The sequence below is a fragment of the Leptinotarsa decemlineata genome, unplaced genomic scaffold (assembly GCF_025532065.1).
Source record: "Leptinotarsa decemlineata unplaced genomic scaffold, Ldec_3_MD MMD2_tig00026314_RagTag_RagTag, whole genome shotgun sequence".
NCBI classification, from domain to species: Eukaryota; Metazoa; Arthropoda; class Insecta; order Coleoptera; family Chrysomelidae; genus Leptinotarsa; species Leptinotarsa decemlineata.
The window spans coordinates 12,815,601-12,834,025 of NW_027412684.1; the positions used below are offsets into that span (position 1 = coordinate 12,815,601).

General features: G+C 34.7%; 1 protein-coding gene across 1 annotated transcript; it reads left to right on the forward strand.

Annotated features, from left to right (window-relative positions):
• Nucleotides 1-16,219: 16,219 nt before the first annotated feature.
• On the forward strand, nt 16,220-17,740 carry LOC141485259 (uncharacterized). Its single transcript, XM_074181619.1, has 3 exons — nt 16,220-16,740; nt 16,800-17,021; nt 17,079-17,740. The coding sequence occupies exons 1-3, from the start codon at nt 16,570-16,572 to the stop codon at nt 17,724-17,726; spliced, it is 1,041 nt and encodes a 346-aa protein (XP_074037720.1). The 5' UTR covers nt 16,220-16,569; the 3' UTR covers nt 17,727-17,740.
• Nucleotides 17,741-18,425: the final 685 nt, after the last annotated feature.

Sequence of the window (18,425 nt, forward strand, 5' to 3'; positions counted from 1 at the left end):
GCACCCTCCTCGTCCCCCACTCCACCTCCAACAGCAAGGTCACTTCTTGCGGTGGGCACCAAGAGCTCCGCCTTGAATAAAGGCAAGGAACCGGCTGTCTCTGCAGGAAAGCTCCCTCACCTAGAAGGACAACTCCTCAGGGGGATGTACAATGGGTCATATGTGGCCTAAGTGCTATGGGTCTATACTCACCCTCCCTACTCTATACAGATATACTCAGCATCAGGTCCTTATCATATCTGAATATTCGAAAATATTCCCAGGTTCGGTACCCGCATTGTTGATATCTGAAGGGGCTGTTTTAGTCAGGGTCGGTCGTCCTAATTCCTGTGCCACACGTTATTTGGTGATTTTCTTTCCTCTCTCTTCTGCTAAATTGGTAAAATTTCATCTTTAACCGCCACACTTTCTGCAGATACAATTCAAGTACTCTCATTTCACGATAAAGTTATTGCATTCGTAGGAACCTGGGTATGTCACTGATTTTCATCTATTTCTTGCCAATGGGTTCAAACTCAGTGTTGGACATTGAAAAATAGGCAGAAATAAAGAAAAGCGAGCCATTTGAGTTCAACAGAGATGGAAATGTATCACAGAGAAGAGTAGACCGGTAACGAAGAATGGATTTTGGATGATCAATGATACATGGAATACGATAAGAACGCTCCATCTTCGAAATTAGATCGGATACGATTCTAAAAAATCGTGCTGATTGATGTGATTGTTCCAAGCTTCAGTTTTTCTCATTGCATAGCGAATTATCGCCAAAACAGCCAAAGCAGCCACAAATGATATTTGTCGACAAAAATAACACAATACCAACCATCACTTGATTTCTGTTAGACAACTGAGGTTTCTATTTGAATCCTTCCCAGTTTTTTTGAGGTTACCATCAAAAAATCCAGTGGTTCAATTTTTCAAACCATGTTTTGCCCAATAATTTGAAATTATCCTGCTAGATACAAATGGGTATATCATTTGAAAGCATCTCTAGTATGATTAATATCATACTCACTCTAAAATAACCAGTTTTTTGTACCTAAATCTGAATAGTGGAATAAAAGGCAACGTTGACTTTTCCTTTAGTTGAACATAACAGCTGAATTTTTCTCTTGAAATTGACTGGTGTTTCTTAGCAGTTCACATTCCTACGTATTCAGGTACATTCCTGTATATCCCCAGCTTCATTTCTTCAATTGCTATAACCCAGACAATAGTTATGACACGATTCATAACCTTTACTGTCTGATTCACGATTTTTACCTATTTGTTTATATCACTAGTCACTTTGAATCATTCGCATCACATTAGCACTTGAAAATATATATTTTAAACATCTTCGATGGTGATTTGGAAACGTTTTCTTTGTTATCAAATGTTGCAATTGGTTTGTATCTCCCGACGTTGCCAAATATAACGAAATGCATCAGAGCAATATGACCGAAGGACAAGATTTTGATCGTTTTCGAACATGTGTAACAATACCTCTGTGTGTGGAGCTGACCTGTCACTACCAAATTTGGGATGCTATAAAAGTTTTTTCCACTGACGTTTCATAATAATGATTCTTCGATTGTACTTGAAAGTTCATAATGATAATTATTTTAGGCATTAAAGCATGAGGCGAATATACCTAATCTTTCATAAAATGCTCTGAACATCAGACAATTAAAAAAATAGTGTAATACTAAAAAAAGCGATTAGTTTCCAACATGAGTACCTAGTTAGAAATAAATATAAAAAATAATGGAATGTAGAAATGTAGTAAATGCTAAAACAAAGTATATATAAAATATTCATATACGTAGAATTTCAAAAGGGGATTGAAAAATTGAGTATATAACACAAAAAGTTGCAAGCAGTACTGACACAAATATTATTTATAGAATAATTAAAAGTGAATGTGGATACATGAAACCAAGGCGTTCAGAGAGTCGAAATGAATATCGCAATGTTCACAGATTTTATTGAAGCTACTACACACAAAATTTAATGGTGATCGTGTCAACAAAATGTTATGATCGATGCCTCTCTTGGGGTATTGTCCATCAACTTTTAGACATAAGTATTTGAGGAACTTCTTCTGCACGCTCTCAATTGATGTTTTTTGGTAGTCGTAAATTGGATTCCATAACACAGAGCCATACTCTAACATAGATCTGGCATACGCAAAATATAGCAATTTTGAGGTGGTAATACTTTTGAAGTTTTTGCCATTTCTGTAAATGAATCCAAGCATCCTTTTTGCATCAGTAAATGTGTTGTAAATGTTAATTCACTGTCATATGTTATACCAAGATCTTTTATCTCGTGTATGCGGTTGATTGTAGTATTGTTGATTGAATAATCGTACAATAAAGTTTGCTTTTTTGTTGTGAATGATATTATTTTACATTTGGATACGTTCAGTTGTAGACGATTATCGTTACACCAAAGTTTGATCACATCTGATTTATGTTGTACATGTTGGCAGTCAGTAATGTCTTTGACTTCATAATATACTACAGTGATTGAGAAATAATTTTTGTTTTTGCAATCATAAAATGTCAATAGTTATACAACTTGCTAATTTTCACCTCGCGTGAGTAAAATATATGATATATGATAAATAGCTATCATCATATACTCATTAATGAAATTACAGATTTTGTTTGTTGAATATCTTGAAAACTCGCAAAAAAACTAGAGCTAACTTTCAGTTTGATCCAGAAAATAGTATGTTTTTATTCAAAAACAACTAAAGATGCAGTCATCTTTTCATAACTGCCTCGGAATCGGTAACCTCTCTTTTAATTAGTTCTCCTCATTTATTCAACACCTCGAACATTTTGTATCAATGACTGCTGTCAAATTCATGTGAAATGTATCAAAGTATACTGACAAGCGTAGGATATTTTCAGATAAAACATTTTTGCCACACACGTAGATGACACCTTCCGGAGAAAACAAGAGTTCGTACTAAAGGAGAAGACAACCAATCATTCTTGTGAAATGTTGAGAAACTCACTCAAGATGAACGACTACCACCGCAATCGAATTTAACGGCGAAAGGTCGCCTAAATTATTTTTTGGCTAACCTATAACCAAAGGTTATATGATATGATCATTGTTTGAGAAGTTGCTCGAGTATTTTCAAAGTAAACCTAGGTTTCTAGATTTTTCAGATGAAGTAGCATTGAAGTCTTAAGAAAGTTTTTGAAAATGGAACTTTTGTTGCTGTAGGGTGTTCGGAATAACATCATAAATTTTTTTTTTCAGTTTGAAGTCATTATTGTGAAAATGATCTCCAGCAAAAATGATTTCTTGTGATTTAGTGCACTTTTGAAAACATTCGAAGAAAGTGAGAAATTTTAAGAATCCTTCGGAATTTATTAGAAAGTTAATAAGAGAAGAAAATATATAAAAGATCAACTGAACAGTCAAAATATATCAGATCAATTTTCTAGCTCTTTTGGCCACGAACCGTTCCATTACTTTCCCACAGAAACATTCGTTGAGATATTTTGATAAGTTTTTAATTTTCTGAGAAGATCGATCTACGGTGCAGGTATTGACAGGCCATGTGAACAATATTTTCAACAGGAAATGCGAGCAAGCATCAGCATTGCAATCACTTAGAGCCTCTATTGAACAGCTTGGTTGCTTACTATTCTCTTCATTTTTCTCTTTGACTCTCCACGCATTGCTCTCTGATTCAAGATTATTTGAATTCAGAAATTTCTTTTTCTAAATGGAAGTATCAATTTCATAATAACTCTTGACCGAAAAACTGCATCGAATTTCGGTGGCATCGTTTATCGATATGGATACATTGTTTGCAGGCATTGAAGTTTCACAAAATGTATCAATTTTTTCCCCACTTTGTAAATATTGGCTAAAATTGAATTGACATGATATGAGCTGACGATAGAACATATAAAAGAGATTGAAAGATTGTGTCAAAATGGAACAGAAGAGAAATATTAATTCATATCACATTTGGTGGAGGCAGTGGGATGTAAACACATGTTTTCTCAGAAGAATCTGAATTAGGTTCATCACTCATTTTCTCTAGTATTTCCTTAATTGCTTCAGAAACCTCATTGAATTCCAATGATCTATCATGTTATGTCTCACATATGAATAAGATTTTCCAACCTGTTTCGGAAAAGAAACATTTCAATATCATCTTTGAATGTTTTAATTTTTCCGGCAGATTCCTTGAAGAAATTGCTCACTGACTTTATAATGTTCACACAATTTCCAATTTGTTGAACATTACACGAGTTAAACTGCTAAATTTCAAGAATTAGAGCTGCAGTAGTCATACTAAGCTGGAAGACATTATTTTTGCTAAAGTGCTTGAAATATGTTAGGAAATGACCGATACTTAATCGTGGTTTTGTAATCTGTTGAGTGAAAATATCATAATGAGGTGTATCACTTCTCCCCTTGGTAAGGCCTTGACCTCGTTGGAAAGGTTAGACAGACAGTAAGCTGGTAACATTAGCAAAGCAGCAAATTGTAGTAGGCACTGAGCACTGTCCAAAAGAATCACTTGCACATTTTGAGGAGTAAGTACTAGAAAAGCCATACAATGGCTTTCTTCTCGGGCGTGTCTTCACTAACTAATTAGTTAGTAAAGACAGTCAGTAAACACATGCCCGAATAAGACATTATATGGCGAAACACGTATTGCGTTTTGTGAAAATATCACAATGAAGTATTTTTTGAAAACTTCAGTTATGGATTTTTATCAAGTATCGGCCAATTCCATCATACAACTTCTTTTTCAATAAATGAGGCTAGCAACACAATGGTTTTTTAATTTTTCTGAAGTTATCTTCCAAATTTTCAGAATTTGATTGAGCTCCCTTTTTCAGATGTCAAAAAGCCTGTGGTTCAATTTTTCAGTTGAACCACATTCACTAGGAAACCAGCAATAGTTGAAGAAGGTACAATTGTGAAACAGTAACTGAAATGCCAACAAATCTTTTTCCTATCAAGTCAGAGGACGATTATTTTGCTTATTTTCTTTCGTAAACTTAAAATAATTTATCTATATGTATTTCAATCAATGTTTTATATCACAGAAAACGTGCGAGAGGTTACTTGTACCCTTTCAACGATGACATGTTCTATAAGTTTCAGTTCACTATGTTTTTCAACTGCCAATATCTCTACATTATGTCTCAATATTGGGAGTTAAAAAGTTCTAGCGTTATTTGGCACCGTGAATCTGAAAAAAGATGTTCAAAAATATCCTCAACATATTTTTTAACTTACTGATAACAAGACAAAGTTCAACAGAAATTGAATATTCATTTGCTTTGTTCAAAGTGGGTGTCGCGCCAGCTCACTGTTAATGATTCTGAGCAGTGTTTGGTCATGTTTAAACATAACAAATCGGAATTTTTGCATCGATATGTACCAATGGATGGAACATGGATCCATTAATTTACTCCGGAATCGAAACGATCGTTATCTGAATGGAGGCAACTGGTGGACGTCGTCCAAAGCGCACGAAAGCACAACAATCGTCTGGAAAGAATATTGCCTCGGTTTTTTGGTATGTGCGTAGTGAATTATTCATCGACTATTTTGTTCCATCAAGATAACACACCGTGTCACGAGTCAATCAAAACAATGTCAAAATTTCATGTATTGGGCTTCGAATTGCTTGTGCATCCACCATTTTCTCTAGATCTGGCCTCCAGTGACTTTTTTGTATTCGCAGACCTCAAAAAAATGCTCACCTGTAAGAAATTTTGCTTGAATGAAAAGGTTATTGTTGAAACTGGGCCCTTTTTGAGGTAAAAGATGAATCATTCTGCAAAAGTGGCACTGGAGTGATTGGCTGTTGATGGAGAGATTAGGATGTTGAATGAAGCCAATTTTGAACAAAAGAAAACGCATTTTTTTCTTGGGCCCATGTGTTATTCAGTTCATGTCGACATAACTTTCACATCCAGCTGACTGTTGACGGGAATACCATAGGTACGCATTTGTGGTAAGCCGCAAAGGCCTACTCGTTTAGAAATAACAATGAGAACCACAGTAACAGCAGCTCTGTTCAAATGATCTGAACTTTTCACATCGACCTTGACATTTTATTGGAATATTCAAAACGGGTGTATTTCAGGCAAGAATACAGGTGATGAAATTATGGTAGTGGTAGTTTTTGGTGAATGGGACGAATTCTTACGTTGAACATTATTCGAAACTCAAGTACTTTTCAAAAAATGTTTGACGTGAAAGTTATAGGACTAAAATATATCAACACTTCGGAATACCCATGATAATATACGCATTTGTAGTACGGCGCAGACCTACTCGTTTAGTACTAACAACAAGAATCACACTACTAGCAGCTCTGGATAAATGATTTGGACTTTTTACATCTTGCAATGACCGATTGGGGAAACAGAAATTTCAGTGTAGGAACGGAGAAAGAGCAACAGATATGTTCTCAGAACATTTACCCCAGCCAGACTACTGGGAGCCCTGGAGGACATACCGGAGAGACTCCAAGACGTCCTAGACGAGTTCCAGCTGGGAATCAGATGAAGATCAGACCACAACCGGGAAGACCTGATCAAGAACACCAGAACCAGTGACGACACCCGACAAACTACCAAGAAGACCTACACACGAAAGAAAGAAGACCCATGGACAACCTAGGACACAGGACACTACAAACTTAAACTAAAATACACAAACACTAACCCAATAACCTGATCATTATGTAAAAGTAAACACACAAAACAATACAGCCCCTGAAGAGGCTCGAGCCTGAAGCTGGGCACCATAAAATGTAAACATGCATACAAATATATAACAAACCAAAAGATATAATAAACGTATTTGAATTGAATTGATTCAAAATACAACAATTAAAATACATCTTTAACACAATGGATATCAGCAGAACTAGTTCATGATCAGTCATCCTGACGAAAAGCTCAAGAGAGATATCCAGTATACAGGAGGTTCTAAAACCAAACTTGGAACAAAAGCTGGACTATGTCAGACTTCTCAGTCGATACACATCGGTGTTTCAGTCAGATGTTTATCCAATTCTTAGAAGTGAAGGAACAAGAATTTGAGGCATTAACGAAATGAGCAAGTCTTCTTGCAGATCGCTATGCCACACTCGCGTGCTTTACAAACCCAAAATTGACATCAAGACTAGCTCGGAAATACCGTTTTTCATACAAACTATATCTGAAAAAGATTTTTGAGAACCGCCTCAACATAATAGGAGTCAGATCAGTATGACTACAGGGCTACTCACTGAACATTCTCTTTTGAGGGAAGACCTGAGTTTGAGTCATTATATTAGAAGAGGTAGAAGAAGGAAGTTAGGAAGGATATCATACAAAAATGTGAAAAAACGCAATAAGTTCATCGGGCTGCGGTATTTTCTGCAGATCTGTAGGGATTTGATGGAAATGAATGACATAGGAAATTTATCTAACCTGCTTAGAGGTTTCACTATTTTCTTCGCTTTTCAAGCAAAAATATATGCAAAAGAAACTTTGCTTAGAATTTCTAGAAAGAGGCATCTACAGCAAATGGATATGCTGCTCAGAGGTTTCACTTTTTTTTCGCCTTCCAAGCAAAAATGTATGCTGAATAAACTTTGCTTAGGAATTTTAGAAAGAGGCATCTCCAGATTGATGATCAAAATTCTATCAGAGAGAAAAGCTACACACATCATATGGCGGAAGAAAATTGAAGGCGGAGAAGAGAAATGAAACCCTCAACGTTTTCATGACGAGAAAGATGACACTGGAAAAGAGCGGAGTTCTTTTAAATAAGACCTGAAATTGGTGAAGCCTACTCATATCAACTTCCATCCAATATTTTGAAGATATATCTTATTATTTGAATGAAAATCCTACATAGGTATAGACAGTATACGAGCATTCGATTCGCCAATTAAACTGTTGGGTATATATGACAAACCAACTGGAACATTTTGTCACATTATGATACTTTCAATCTTTTCCTTTGGAAAACTGTAGTTTTTATCGACTACTCCTCTTTTTTTACACTGTTACCCATGAAAACTATTATTTTTTTTCATACCAACTTGATCATTCTGATAATAGCCAACGGATACATCGCTTATCATAGTTTATCCAATGTAATTGACTGCATTGGTTTTCAACTGTGATGAATTTCCTTAGAAGCGGTTCCGAAGAATTGAAGAAAAGGCAACACTGACTTTCACTTAATGAACACTAAATTTGATTATCTCCACTTGAATTTGACTAGTGTGACTCATTTTTTTCATTGATATGAACACGTTTGTTCGAAATGTCCAGCCTCATTTCAACAACTACTCTAACCTAGGCACTAGTGATGACATGAATCATAACCTCTTCTATTCCGTTGGTGTCTCTATTTGATTTCTGGTCTTATATCACTAACCACTTGATCAATATTATAATTTGAAAACACTACTTGAAAATCATTGGTGAAAATTCATGAACGATATCTGGTTCATCGAATACTATAATTATTTCACAACTTCCAGAGTTGCCAAACTTAAGTGAAATGAATCAGAGCAATCTAACCAAAGAACACAGATTTTTAGGGTTTCAAATATATTCAAATACTGATTATATATAAGAAAAAAAGCGAGAAATTGCTTTTTTGTTCATGATTGCTGAGATCATTAATGAATACGTAGAAGATACATATGTATGTTTGAATACTAGGCTATAGTAACATATTTTGGTTTTAGAACTGATAAAAATTCACTCTATGGAGTCCATTCATATTCATATTCATTTGATCTTCGAAAAAATCACTATCCTACTTTGGAGGAATTCAAATGCAAAAGGAATCAGCGTCTGACTTGTCTATTTCTTCCGAATCTTCGGGTTCAATTTTTTCTCATCTTTCAAGAACAGCTACTGGAATAATTTTAATAAATATTTGGAAAAAAACTGTTTGACCTTCTACTTCTCCATCTTGATGCAAAAATGTGGGAATCTTCCAAAAATTAATCTCTCCTCAAAATATACCTTTTAAATGAGCTAAATTTGTATTTGAAATAATTTTACTAATATTCGGTGTTTGATACGAGTGATTATAGATCTAGCTAGGTTTTTCAATTTTGGCATACCTCTTGTATGTTATCATGATTTCATTAATATATGGTAGAATTTGAGAAATTCAATGAACATGAGTTCGAAATTATCTTTCTGAAGAAGGTGTCAAAGAAATGCGATGATTGGTGATCCAATGATCAAATCAGTACTACTGATCCAAAGATATCTAGCTTTCTTATTGAAGTGATCATAACCAGTAATAATTGAAAATAAGCCACTCCTACCTGTGACTTTTGAGTTTACTTCTACAAATTTATTTTATTGCTTGATGATATGTCTGAAATGTAATTGAAAAAATTGAATGTCAAGGGGTGCTAAAACTCCTATTGAAGGTTCTATCAATATTTGACCCATAACCGTTTCCCACGCAAAATTTGTCGGAAATATAATTTAATTTGTTTTTCATGCAAACTGTATCTGGGAAAACATTAAAGACCTGCTGCAACAGGATAGGAATTAAAACAGTATAACTACAGGGCTGCTGACTGAACATTCTCTTTTTAGGAAGACCTGAGTTTATTATATTAGAAGAGGTAGGGATTTGATGGAAATGCATGATATATGAAATGTATCTAACCTTATTACTGAATCACCATGAGCATCATATTCTCTTGATTGTATTCAACATACAATTTCATCGTTTCAGATCGCATTTTTAGATTCTATTCTTCTAATCTGGTTCAGTAGTAGTGAAATTTTCTAGAGCCCTTCTTCCATATTTCATCATCTTCTTTTACCGTACCTAAAATTCCACCTTGAGGTGAAAGTATGTTTATTGAAATAGAATGGAAAATTTGCTCATGATTTTTGTTGATCCATTTTCAGGTCATCCAGCAAATGGTTTTGCTACTTAGAGCTTTATCCCTTTTCTTCACCTTCCAAAAAAAATGTTTGTCAAAGAAACCTCGCTTAGAAATGCTGAAAAAAGTTTGCTTGGGAATTCTAGAAAGAGACATCTCCAACAAATGTTTTTGCTGCTTAGGGGTTTCACCCTTTTCTTCGCTTTTCAAGCAAAATATATATTAAAGAAACTCTACATAGAATATTCTGTTTTTGATACGAGTGATTATAGATCTAGCTAGGTTTTCCATTTTGGCATATCTCTCCTGCGTTATTATGATTTCATTAATATATGGCAGAATTTGAGAAATTCAATAAACTTGAGTTCGAAATTATGTTTCTGAAGAAGGAGTCAAAGGAATGCGATAATTAGTGATCCAATAATCAAATCAGAACTACTGATTCAATGATATCTAGCTTCCTTATTGAAGTGACCATAACCAGTAACCATTAAATTTGAGTCACTCTTACCTGTGACTTACCACTTTTGAGTTTGCGTCTACAAATTTTATGACATGTGTGAAATGTAATTGAAGAAACTGAATGCCAAGAGGTGCTAGAACTTCTTCTACTAAAGGTTCTATCAATATTTAACCCGTAACCGTTTGCCACGCAAAATTTTTTGGGATCGTCTCAACAAATTTTCCTTTCATGTGTTGGTCAATGGTGAAGGTGCATTCTGCATCAGCAATATGATCTTGGACAAATAGTCTCTATATCTTCTTTTTCAGAATCAGGATAGAAAGTTGAAGCTAACACATGTTCTGAAGTGCCGACTATTCTTCGTTTCCCTGATGGTTATTTTTCTCTTTGGTGTTAGAAACCTGTTGATTCTCCTCGATATTGGACCAATCACTTAGAATTCATCGTGCTTTCGTTAGTTGATCGGCGGTTTTCGTTACCTTTTCGTTTGCTTTGTCAATTCCTTCTTAGATTTTGGGATATCTGTGGTTTTTTCAAAGATCATATTTACTCGGTCAATATGGTCAATCTGTCAAAAACCCACCCCTGTTAGTCCCGTATTCATTTCTTTCTCCACAAACTATTTGTCGTTACCTTATGTTAGACATTCTAGAATACTATGGATTTTAATTTCCTAATAGCCGCGAATTTGTACTTGAACAGTTACTTCAGCAGATATATGTATTAACAAAATATGGTGAACTGATTAGTTTACAGGACATCTTTTATTCTTTTCGAACTTTCCTCAGCCTGAGCCATGTTTTAGTAAAAAAAAATCATATTTTGAGGATTGGAAGATTTCAGTCTTTCCAAAGGATCTGTTCTGAAATGCATCGGTTACTAGTAATTGAATTTTACTCCAAAACCTGTGAGTTTGAACCCTCTGCAATCTTTAGTCGGGACCAAATATGTAGGCTGATCAACCTTCGTGGTTATTTTGGTGTTCTCACTTTCTTCTACTGACATTTTCGGTATGGATACTATTTGGATGGAAAACGAAATCTTGATCTCTCTCCACATATCAGCTAACATCATGTTGAAAATAAATAATAAAAGCCTTGTTTGTTGCTTCTTTCTCTTCAAAGATTTACTAATGAAAAATAATTATTGAGTAGGTAAAATAATGGGGAAAAATACAAAAACACTATAACAATTCGATACGTTAGAATCGAATTGTTATAACAAGTTTTTCAATGAAAATTTACAAATTAATGAAATCATGGCAGAGGAAAAAAATACACAGCACACCAACAACATCACATTCCAGGGATTAATTGCGTTTATCTAAAGTCCATCCAAATGAAATGATTGAGAATGAAACATGAGAAGTGATGTCGAAAAACCAAAAAAAAATTACAACGGATGTTAAAGAGGACCAGTACTCAGTACAGGAAAATTTCAGATGAAAAAACAGGTAATGGAAAATTTATACTGGCGGAAATGAGAGTATTGGAATGGAATTATGGGGCATATGGAATTCCATGACACATGGGTCTTCCATCTGATGCCTAAAAGGGAACAAAGGGTCACCTGTTCTTCTCGAAGTTTTAATGTTTTTTCCTCATCATCCTGTTCACTGTTCACTTATGCTATTGCTGAAAAGGTAACGGTTTTTTAGCAGAACATGCTTCATCAATTACCTTGTATCAGCTTTAGCAATTTTTTATGCATGGATAACAGGGTTTTCAAAGTTATCATTCATGTCCAAATTATGTTTGGTATGTTTGATCGATTTGTAGCTGATATATTATTGTAACTATCATCTGAAGGGCAAGTGGTTAAAGTACTGTTGATCTGTTGAGTTGTAACATGCAATTTTTAAAAACTGCATGTTATTACTTGGGAAACTTTTTATGTCGGGTTGGATTAAAATTATTCCATTATGATAGATGATGTTGGCCATTCCAAGGAGATATAATTTATTATTGAGTTAATTATTGATGAATAATTGAGTGTTTGCCACTTTATGTCTTCAAAAAATGATAAAATTGATAAAATTAGGATAACCTGATGAAAAGCTGATTTGTTTCTACCGAAGATATGATGGTTTATTCATAAATAGTAACTAATGTTACCTTGATGAAATTCAATTCGTTTATTATCTTTTGTTATTGCTCACTTACTGTGACGTTTCGGAACTTTGCTAGAAGATAAATCTGAAGACTCTTTTGGAAAGCAGTATTGACTTCCATTTTGTTGAACACAAGGTATATTTTCAGCACATTAAACTGGAGTTACATGCTGCCTACAAATTGAGTAATAGTCTTTCAACATATATTGTACTATATAAATCTAGAACATAACCTTACTAACACATAATAGATTGTTTAGGTTTCTATATAAATATCATTACTCACTTTACAATATACACTCAACATCATTAACGGAATGAACTTTTGGGCATCTTATTAGTTTTTTTAGTATTTTCCGGTTTGTCAATCATTTCCAACATCTGATAGTTTTCAGCGTTGCCAAATCTTCATGTCAAATGAATCAGAACCTTAGACCACAGAACAATCTGACCAGAGTAGAGCGAAAAATCTTGTTCATATTTCGAGATATGTTAGAAAACTTTAATGGAACAAAAAATACATCCCGTTTAAAAAAATTGCCCGAAAATTATTTGTGGACCATTGGGAATAATTGATTCTGATTTCATAAAGGTATGATGATTACACAAAGACTAGTTATTTTCTACAATTGGATTCTTACTGATTTTGATATTTTCAGAAGAATATAATTCAGAACAAGGAGTATTTGAGTATTTTGTTTGCATATTACGCCCAACGATTTCTTTACATGATAAATAAAACTTAATATCAGATTATGATTTTTCTTGACGAAATTATTCCTCAGTCAAAAAGTATTTCAAATCAATCTCATGGATGTTGATTCATTGGATTCACCTAAATCACACAGATCGAAGGTATGAATAAAAAATAACTATAGGGTCTTTCAGTAAGCGCTACCTATCTTTAAATTTGAAAAAAATATTCGTTAGAAAGGCCTAGGCCTATTAATGCCATTATGTGTGGAATACAACATCACCTCGGCTTCTCTGGGAGAGGCGCACCCTGAACATCCAATTTTACATGACTCTTGCACATAAATTAGATCGAATTTGACCTATGGCATGGATAATGTTGGCTTTGTGGCTTATTCACATACATCTGCGACCTAAGAAAACCGCACAAAAACAGATTAACGGAGTCAATTCGCACGATTTTGATAACTTTTTGGCCAGTCTGGCTAATCTAATTTATATACAGGAAATAAACTAGTTGCTACCAAAAAATTTTGTGAAAATATATAGCAGATTGATCAAATGACATAGAAACCTCAGTAGACGACGTAATCCATCTTGAGTTTATTCAGTTTGAAGCCTGGCTCCCTTCCCCTTTTAACTGGTGTTTGTCAGAAAGACAAACGGGTCATGACTGGTGTTTGATGGTGGCATGAAAGTCCTCAGACATCCATACCGCCCTTCGCGTTATACCCCTACCTGGCTGGGGTGAGATGGATGAAGATATTATTCATCTGTTAACGGAGGACATAGGGGCCTCATTCGACAGAGTGTCGGGGCCTTCTATATCGGGAGGGGTCGTCTACAGCGTAATCTATAGCTTCCCTGACTAAAGGATTTTCGTGAGTTTCAGCGTAATCTAAAACTCGCCGGTTCCTCGACTGGATGGATTGCTGAATGGAAGGCAGCTTCAAATCTCTGCGGATGGCTTCATTCCGCACGAACCACGGAGCATTCACAATCATCCGTAGAATTTTATTTTGTAGAGTCTCCAAGATGGAGATGTTAGTCGGAGCCGCTTGTCCCCAAACGCCTGAAGCATACATGATGACAGACTTGAACATCATGTTATAGATCGTGATTTTATTCTTTAGGCTCAACTTAGATTTTCTATTTATCAAAGGGTACAGGCTTGCCACCCGACCCTGGATCTTTGCCTTCACGCTTAACAGGTGCGGGTTCCAGGTGAGCCTACGGTCTATAAGAAGACCTAGGTACTTGACCCGCGCTTGCCAATCAATCTCCCTTCCAGAGATTCTTACTTTCATGGCCGGAGAAGCTATCGTTCTTCCCATGGTTATTGCTTGAGTTTTTTCCGGGTTCACTCGGATCTTCCACTCGAGGTACCAGCGCTCGAGGTCGCCCAATGCACGTTGCATATAGACCTCAGTAGAGCCAGAGAAAAAACTATTACTACATACGCAGAGTCAAGTGTATGTCAGAAAATTTGTATCAGCCTCTGGATCCGCTGAATAACACTTTTGTTCAGTACATTTAACCTTGTTGTTTTTCTTGTTGATTCTACTGTTACAATTTCTGTCACTCGAAATATGTAACAGAGTTTTATTGTGATGCTATGTATTTGCCAGTTTGAAGAGAATCACATAATAATTTTCGATTTTCCTCAAGATCCCTTGAATAAAAATACCCTTCATGACATTTTGGCTGCTGGGGGTCAGGTGTAGTCAAAAGAATTTTTAGTAATAACGAAGCAAAAAAAAATAGAAACTATAGGTCAATAAATGACAGTTTTCAATTTAAAATATGGTCTTGAAACTCATCTGATGAACTATGTACAAAAATGGCAATAAAAAACTTTTACCTGATTGATTACTTTGAAGTAACTCCAGTCTTTTCGAAGAACCTCCTCAACCTGAAACAAAAAAGTATCATAGAGATTTTACTGAAAACTAAACAGAATATAAAAAATACTGATTGGGATATCGAGAGCAAAATTTTCAAAAATGAGTTTGCTGAAAAAATATAATGAAACAGTTTGAGAACTGCTGTCTTGAAATTATAATTTAGCAGTTACTACTAGTACGACTTTTGAAGTAATTCTGGAGAAAGTTACTGGGTTTATGATAAAGAAGAATCTATTGAAAACAGTTTTCCTACAACAGAATAAAAAACTCACTCTCGTCTTGATGATGTTCACTTGTTCAACGAAACGCACTTCGAGGGATAGTTTTCAATAGATTCATCTGAGGCGAGAGATTCCAAATTTCACTTATCAAAACAGAAAAACATGGAGATGATTTGTATAAAAAAATTATTCTTCTCAATTCCATAGAAATAGCTATATTTATTTCGAATAGGTGGTGAGCCGATTGATGTACTATTGTAATGTTATTCATTCTTGAGAATAGATACACTGACATTCATTTTGAGTGGAGAAAGTTGAAGGGAAAAGTTTTGGTTTTCTGCTTTCTCATCTTTATATAAAAAATGAATGAATATGGATACATTTTTTTGTATATAGATGAAGAAGTAGAAAGCCAAAACCCCTTTTTTCCAAAAACTAATCTCTTCTAAAAATATAATCCCTTCAATTTAAACAATTTCAAAATTATTAACGTAGCTGAAATAAAAATAAAGCGTACTGGACCTACCAAGTAATAAAAAAATCTAACAATTCCGTTGGTACCTATTAACAACATTCTGATCACTACAAACGGCTGCAGACATTCAATTTGAATAGTATGTCTCGTAAGTGATCATTTGTATATGTTGAATGGTATATGTTAACCTTTTTATTTTTATTTCTTTATTATTTTGTTTTTGTTCAATCGTTCCATTTTTACTTGTATTTTATTTCACTATTATTTCATTTCAGGTTATTTTTGCTTAATATAATTGTTATTTTTAGCTATTCATTTTTTCTTCTTTTAGTTGTCTCAGAGATTTCAAATAATTTTATATATTAGACAATGGAAGTCCGAACTAGTGAAATTCTTCATGAAACATTGGCAATCACTATCATTATCATCTTTTTTTTCAATAAAACCGTTTATAGTTATTTATGTATCAAGGGAATTAGGAGGGCCTTAATTACCGATGGCAAAGTTTGCGTCCCGAGGGCCTCTGGCCCGAGGGACAGCAATTGCCTGAGGTTATTAAGGCTCATTAATTCCCGTGGTACATAGATAATTTTATTTCTGACCGATTTCAATAAAATTTTTATTCATTTTTGAAACGGAAAAATGTACCAATTCATTACCTTCCCGGTATATTTGAATCAGGTACCGTTGATTATAGTAGAGTTTTCTTGTTGCTAGGTTGTTGCTATGTTACTTGTTTATAAACAGAACTTTGTTATCAAGCTATGTTTGCGGTGAAAACGTGTTTTCTACCCCAAATATAATGGAGGATATTTTGAAAAAAGCTGAACAAGCAAGAGAATCATTAATTCCATCGAAAAGTGAAGCCGTATACCAAAAAGAATACAAGATATATCTGGACTGGCTGACACGGAAAAATGTTATGCCAAAAGATGTCACTGAAACTGTATTTCTGGCATATTTTCAAGAACTGGTAAGGAATTTTCTATGTTTTTCGGTAGATTTGGTAGTAATTGTGTTTATTCGTTTCAGTCAGAAACGTATAGTCCGAATTCTTTATGGACTAAATGGTCAATGCTAAAATCGATGGTGACTATACATGAGAAACGAGATATCACCAAGTTCAATGAACTACAGGCTTTTTTGAAACGGAGGAGTAAGAGTTATAAGCCGAAAAAGTCTGCTGTTTTATCTCCTAAAGATGTTATCAGATTCCTAAAGGACGCTCCTAATGATATTCATTTATTGCATAAGGTAATTTTTTTCTTATTTTCCTTTTTGTGTGTATTTATTTCCTTTTTTTTGTTATAGGTTGTTTTGATTATGGGTTATTTTGGAGGATGCAGAAGTCAGGAACTTTTGAATATGAAGATATCGGATATAGAGGACCGGGATTCCGTTATGGTAGTGAACGTACCGGAAAGTAAAACTGGTGTATCGAAGAAATTTACAGTTGTGGATGAAAAAGAGTTCTCCGCTTTGCCTTTATTAAGACTTTATATGTCTTTGCGTCCTAAAGGTATTGAACGATTTTTTTTGAGCTTCCGACAAAATAAATGTACATCTCAGCCAATTGGAAAAAACATGTTTGGGAAAATCCCCAGCAAAATCGCAATGTATTTAGGATTGCCAAACTCATCTTCCTATACGGGACATTGCCTTCGTCGCACTTCTGCTACTGCTCTAGCCAATGCAGGAGCAACTATGACTAACTTAAAAAGACACGGAGGTTGGAAAAGATCCACGGTGGCGGAGGGGTATTTGGAGGATAGCATTGAATTGAGAAATAAAACGGCGCGTATGTTGTCTACTTTGTCATCAGAAGAGGCAGGTACCTCGACTGTAGTGAACAGAAGCTCCAGCCATACAAAAGAAGAAATTGTTTCCAGTGGCGGAAGTAATTTTCAGGGAACATTTCAAAATTGTACATTTATTATTTGTAATGACGTGAATAAATAAAATATGGTTCAGTTTTCATTTTTATTTATTTTTACTTGTGAAAGGTAGAGGGAATTATAAAATCTATAATGTCCCAAGGGAGTTATGACACTCTTTATTGATAGCGTAACTATGACGATATAAGCTTATAATATCCCGGTCAGAAATAAACATATTTTTTTTCACTGAATTTATTTTTTGTAGCCATAATCTACGAAATGCCTCACAATATCATGTATTGGTTTAATGTGTCTCACAAGCATGTTCTTGAAATGAACGTAATCAACGTAATTCTCAAGACGTCTGAACTTCAGGTTGCGTGTTAAAACTAGAGTTGCATCTTTAGCGGAAGGGTGACAGTTTCATTGTTTTTCATAATTTATTAACATCTGCCTTTATTCGTCGTGGGGGTATAATTACTTTGTAGCAACGGACGTTTTGATATCGAACTCACTTTTATTGATTGAATGCTGATGCATAAATAATCCAAAGATGATAGCTTTGGAAGAGAAGTTGTGCCCTACTCATCAGGTTCGATAAAATTCCCCACTAGAGTATTATAGAGATATCGCATGGTTTCATAAAATTGAATGGAATAGAATTGAAACAAATACATGAAAAATATTTTTTGAGATGTGACCCAGCAAGGACTGAAAAAGCTACTCTTAAAGTAATTATTGTTATTTAAGAAACTCTTCGTACAGTCTGAATTGAAAGGGG

Excerpts from the sequence above, each read along its gene's own strand:
- LOC141485259 (XM_074181619.1), top strand. The coding sequence starts at position 16,570 with ATGGAGGATATTTTGAAAAAAGCTGAACAAGCAAGAGAATCATTAATT. Across the intron at positions 16,741-16,799 it reads TGGCATATTTTCAAGAACTG|TCAGAAACGTATAGTCCGAA; the intron begins GTAAGGAATTTT and ends TATTCGTTTCAG. Across the intron at positions 17,022-17,078 it reads ATATTCATTTATTGCATAAG|GTTGTTTTGATTATGGGTTA; the intron begins GTAATTTTTTTC and ends TTTTTGTTATAG.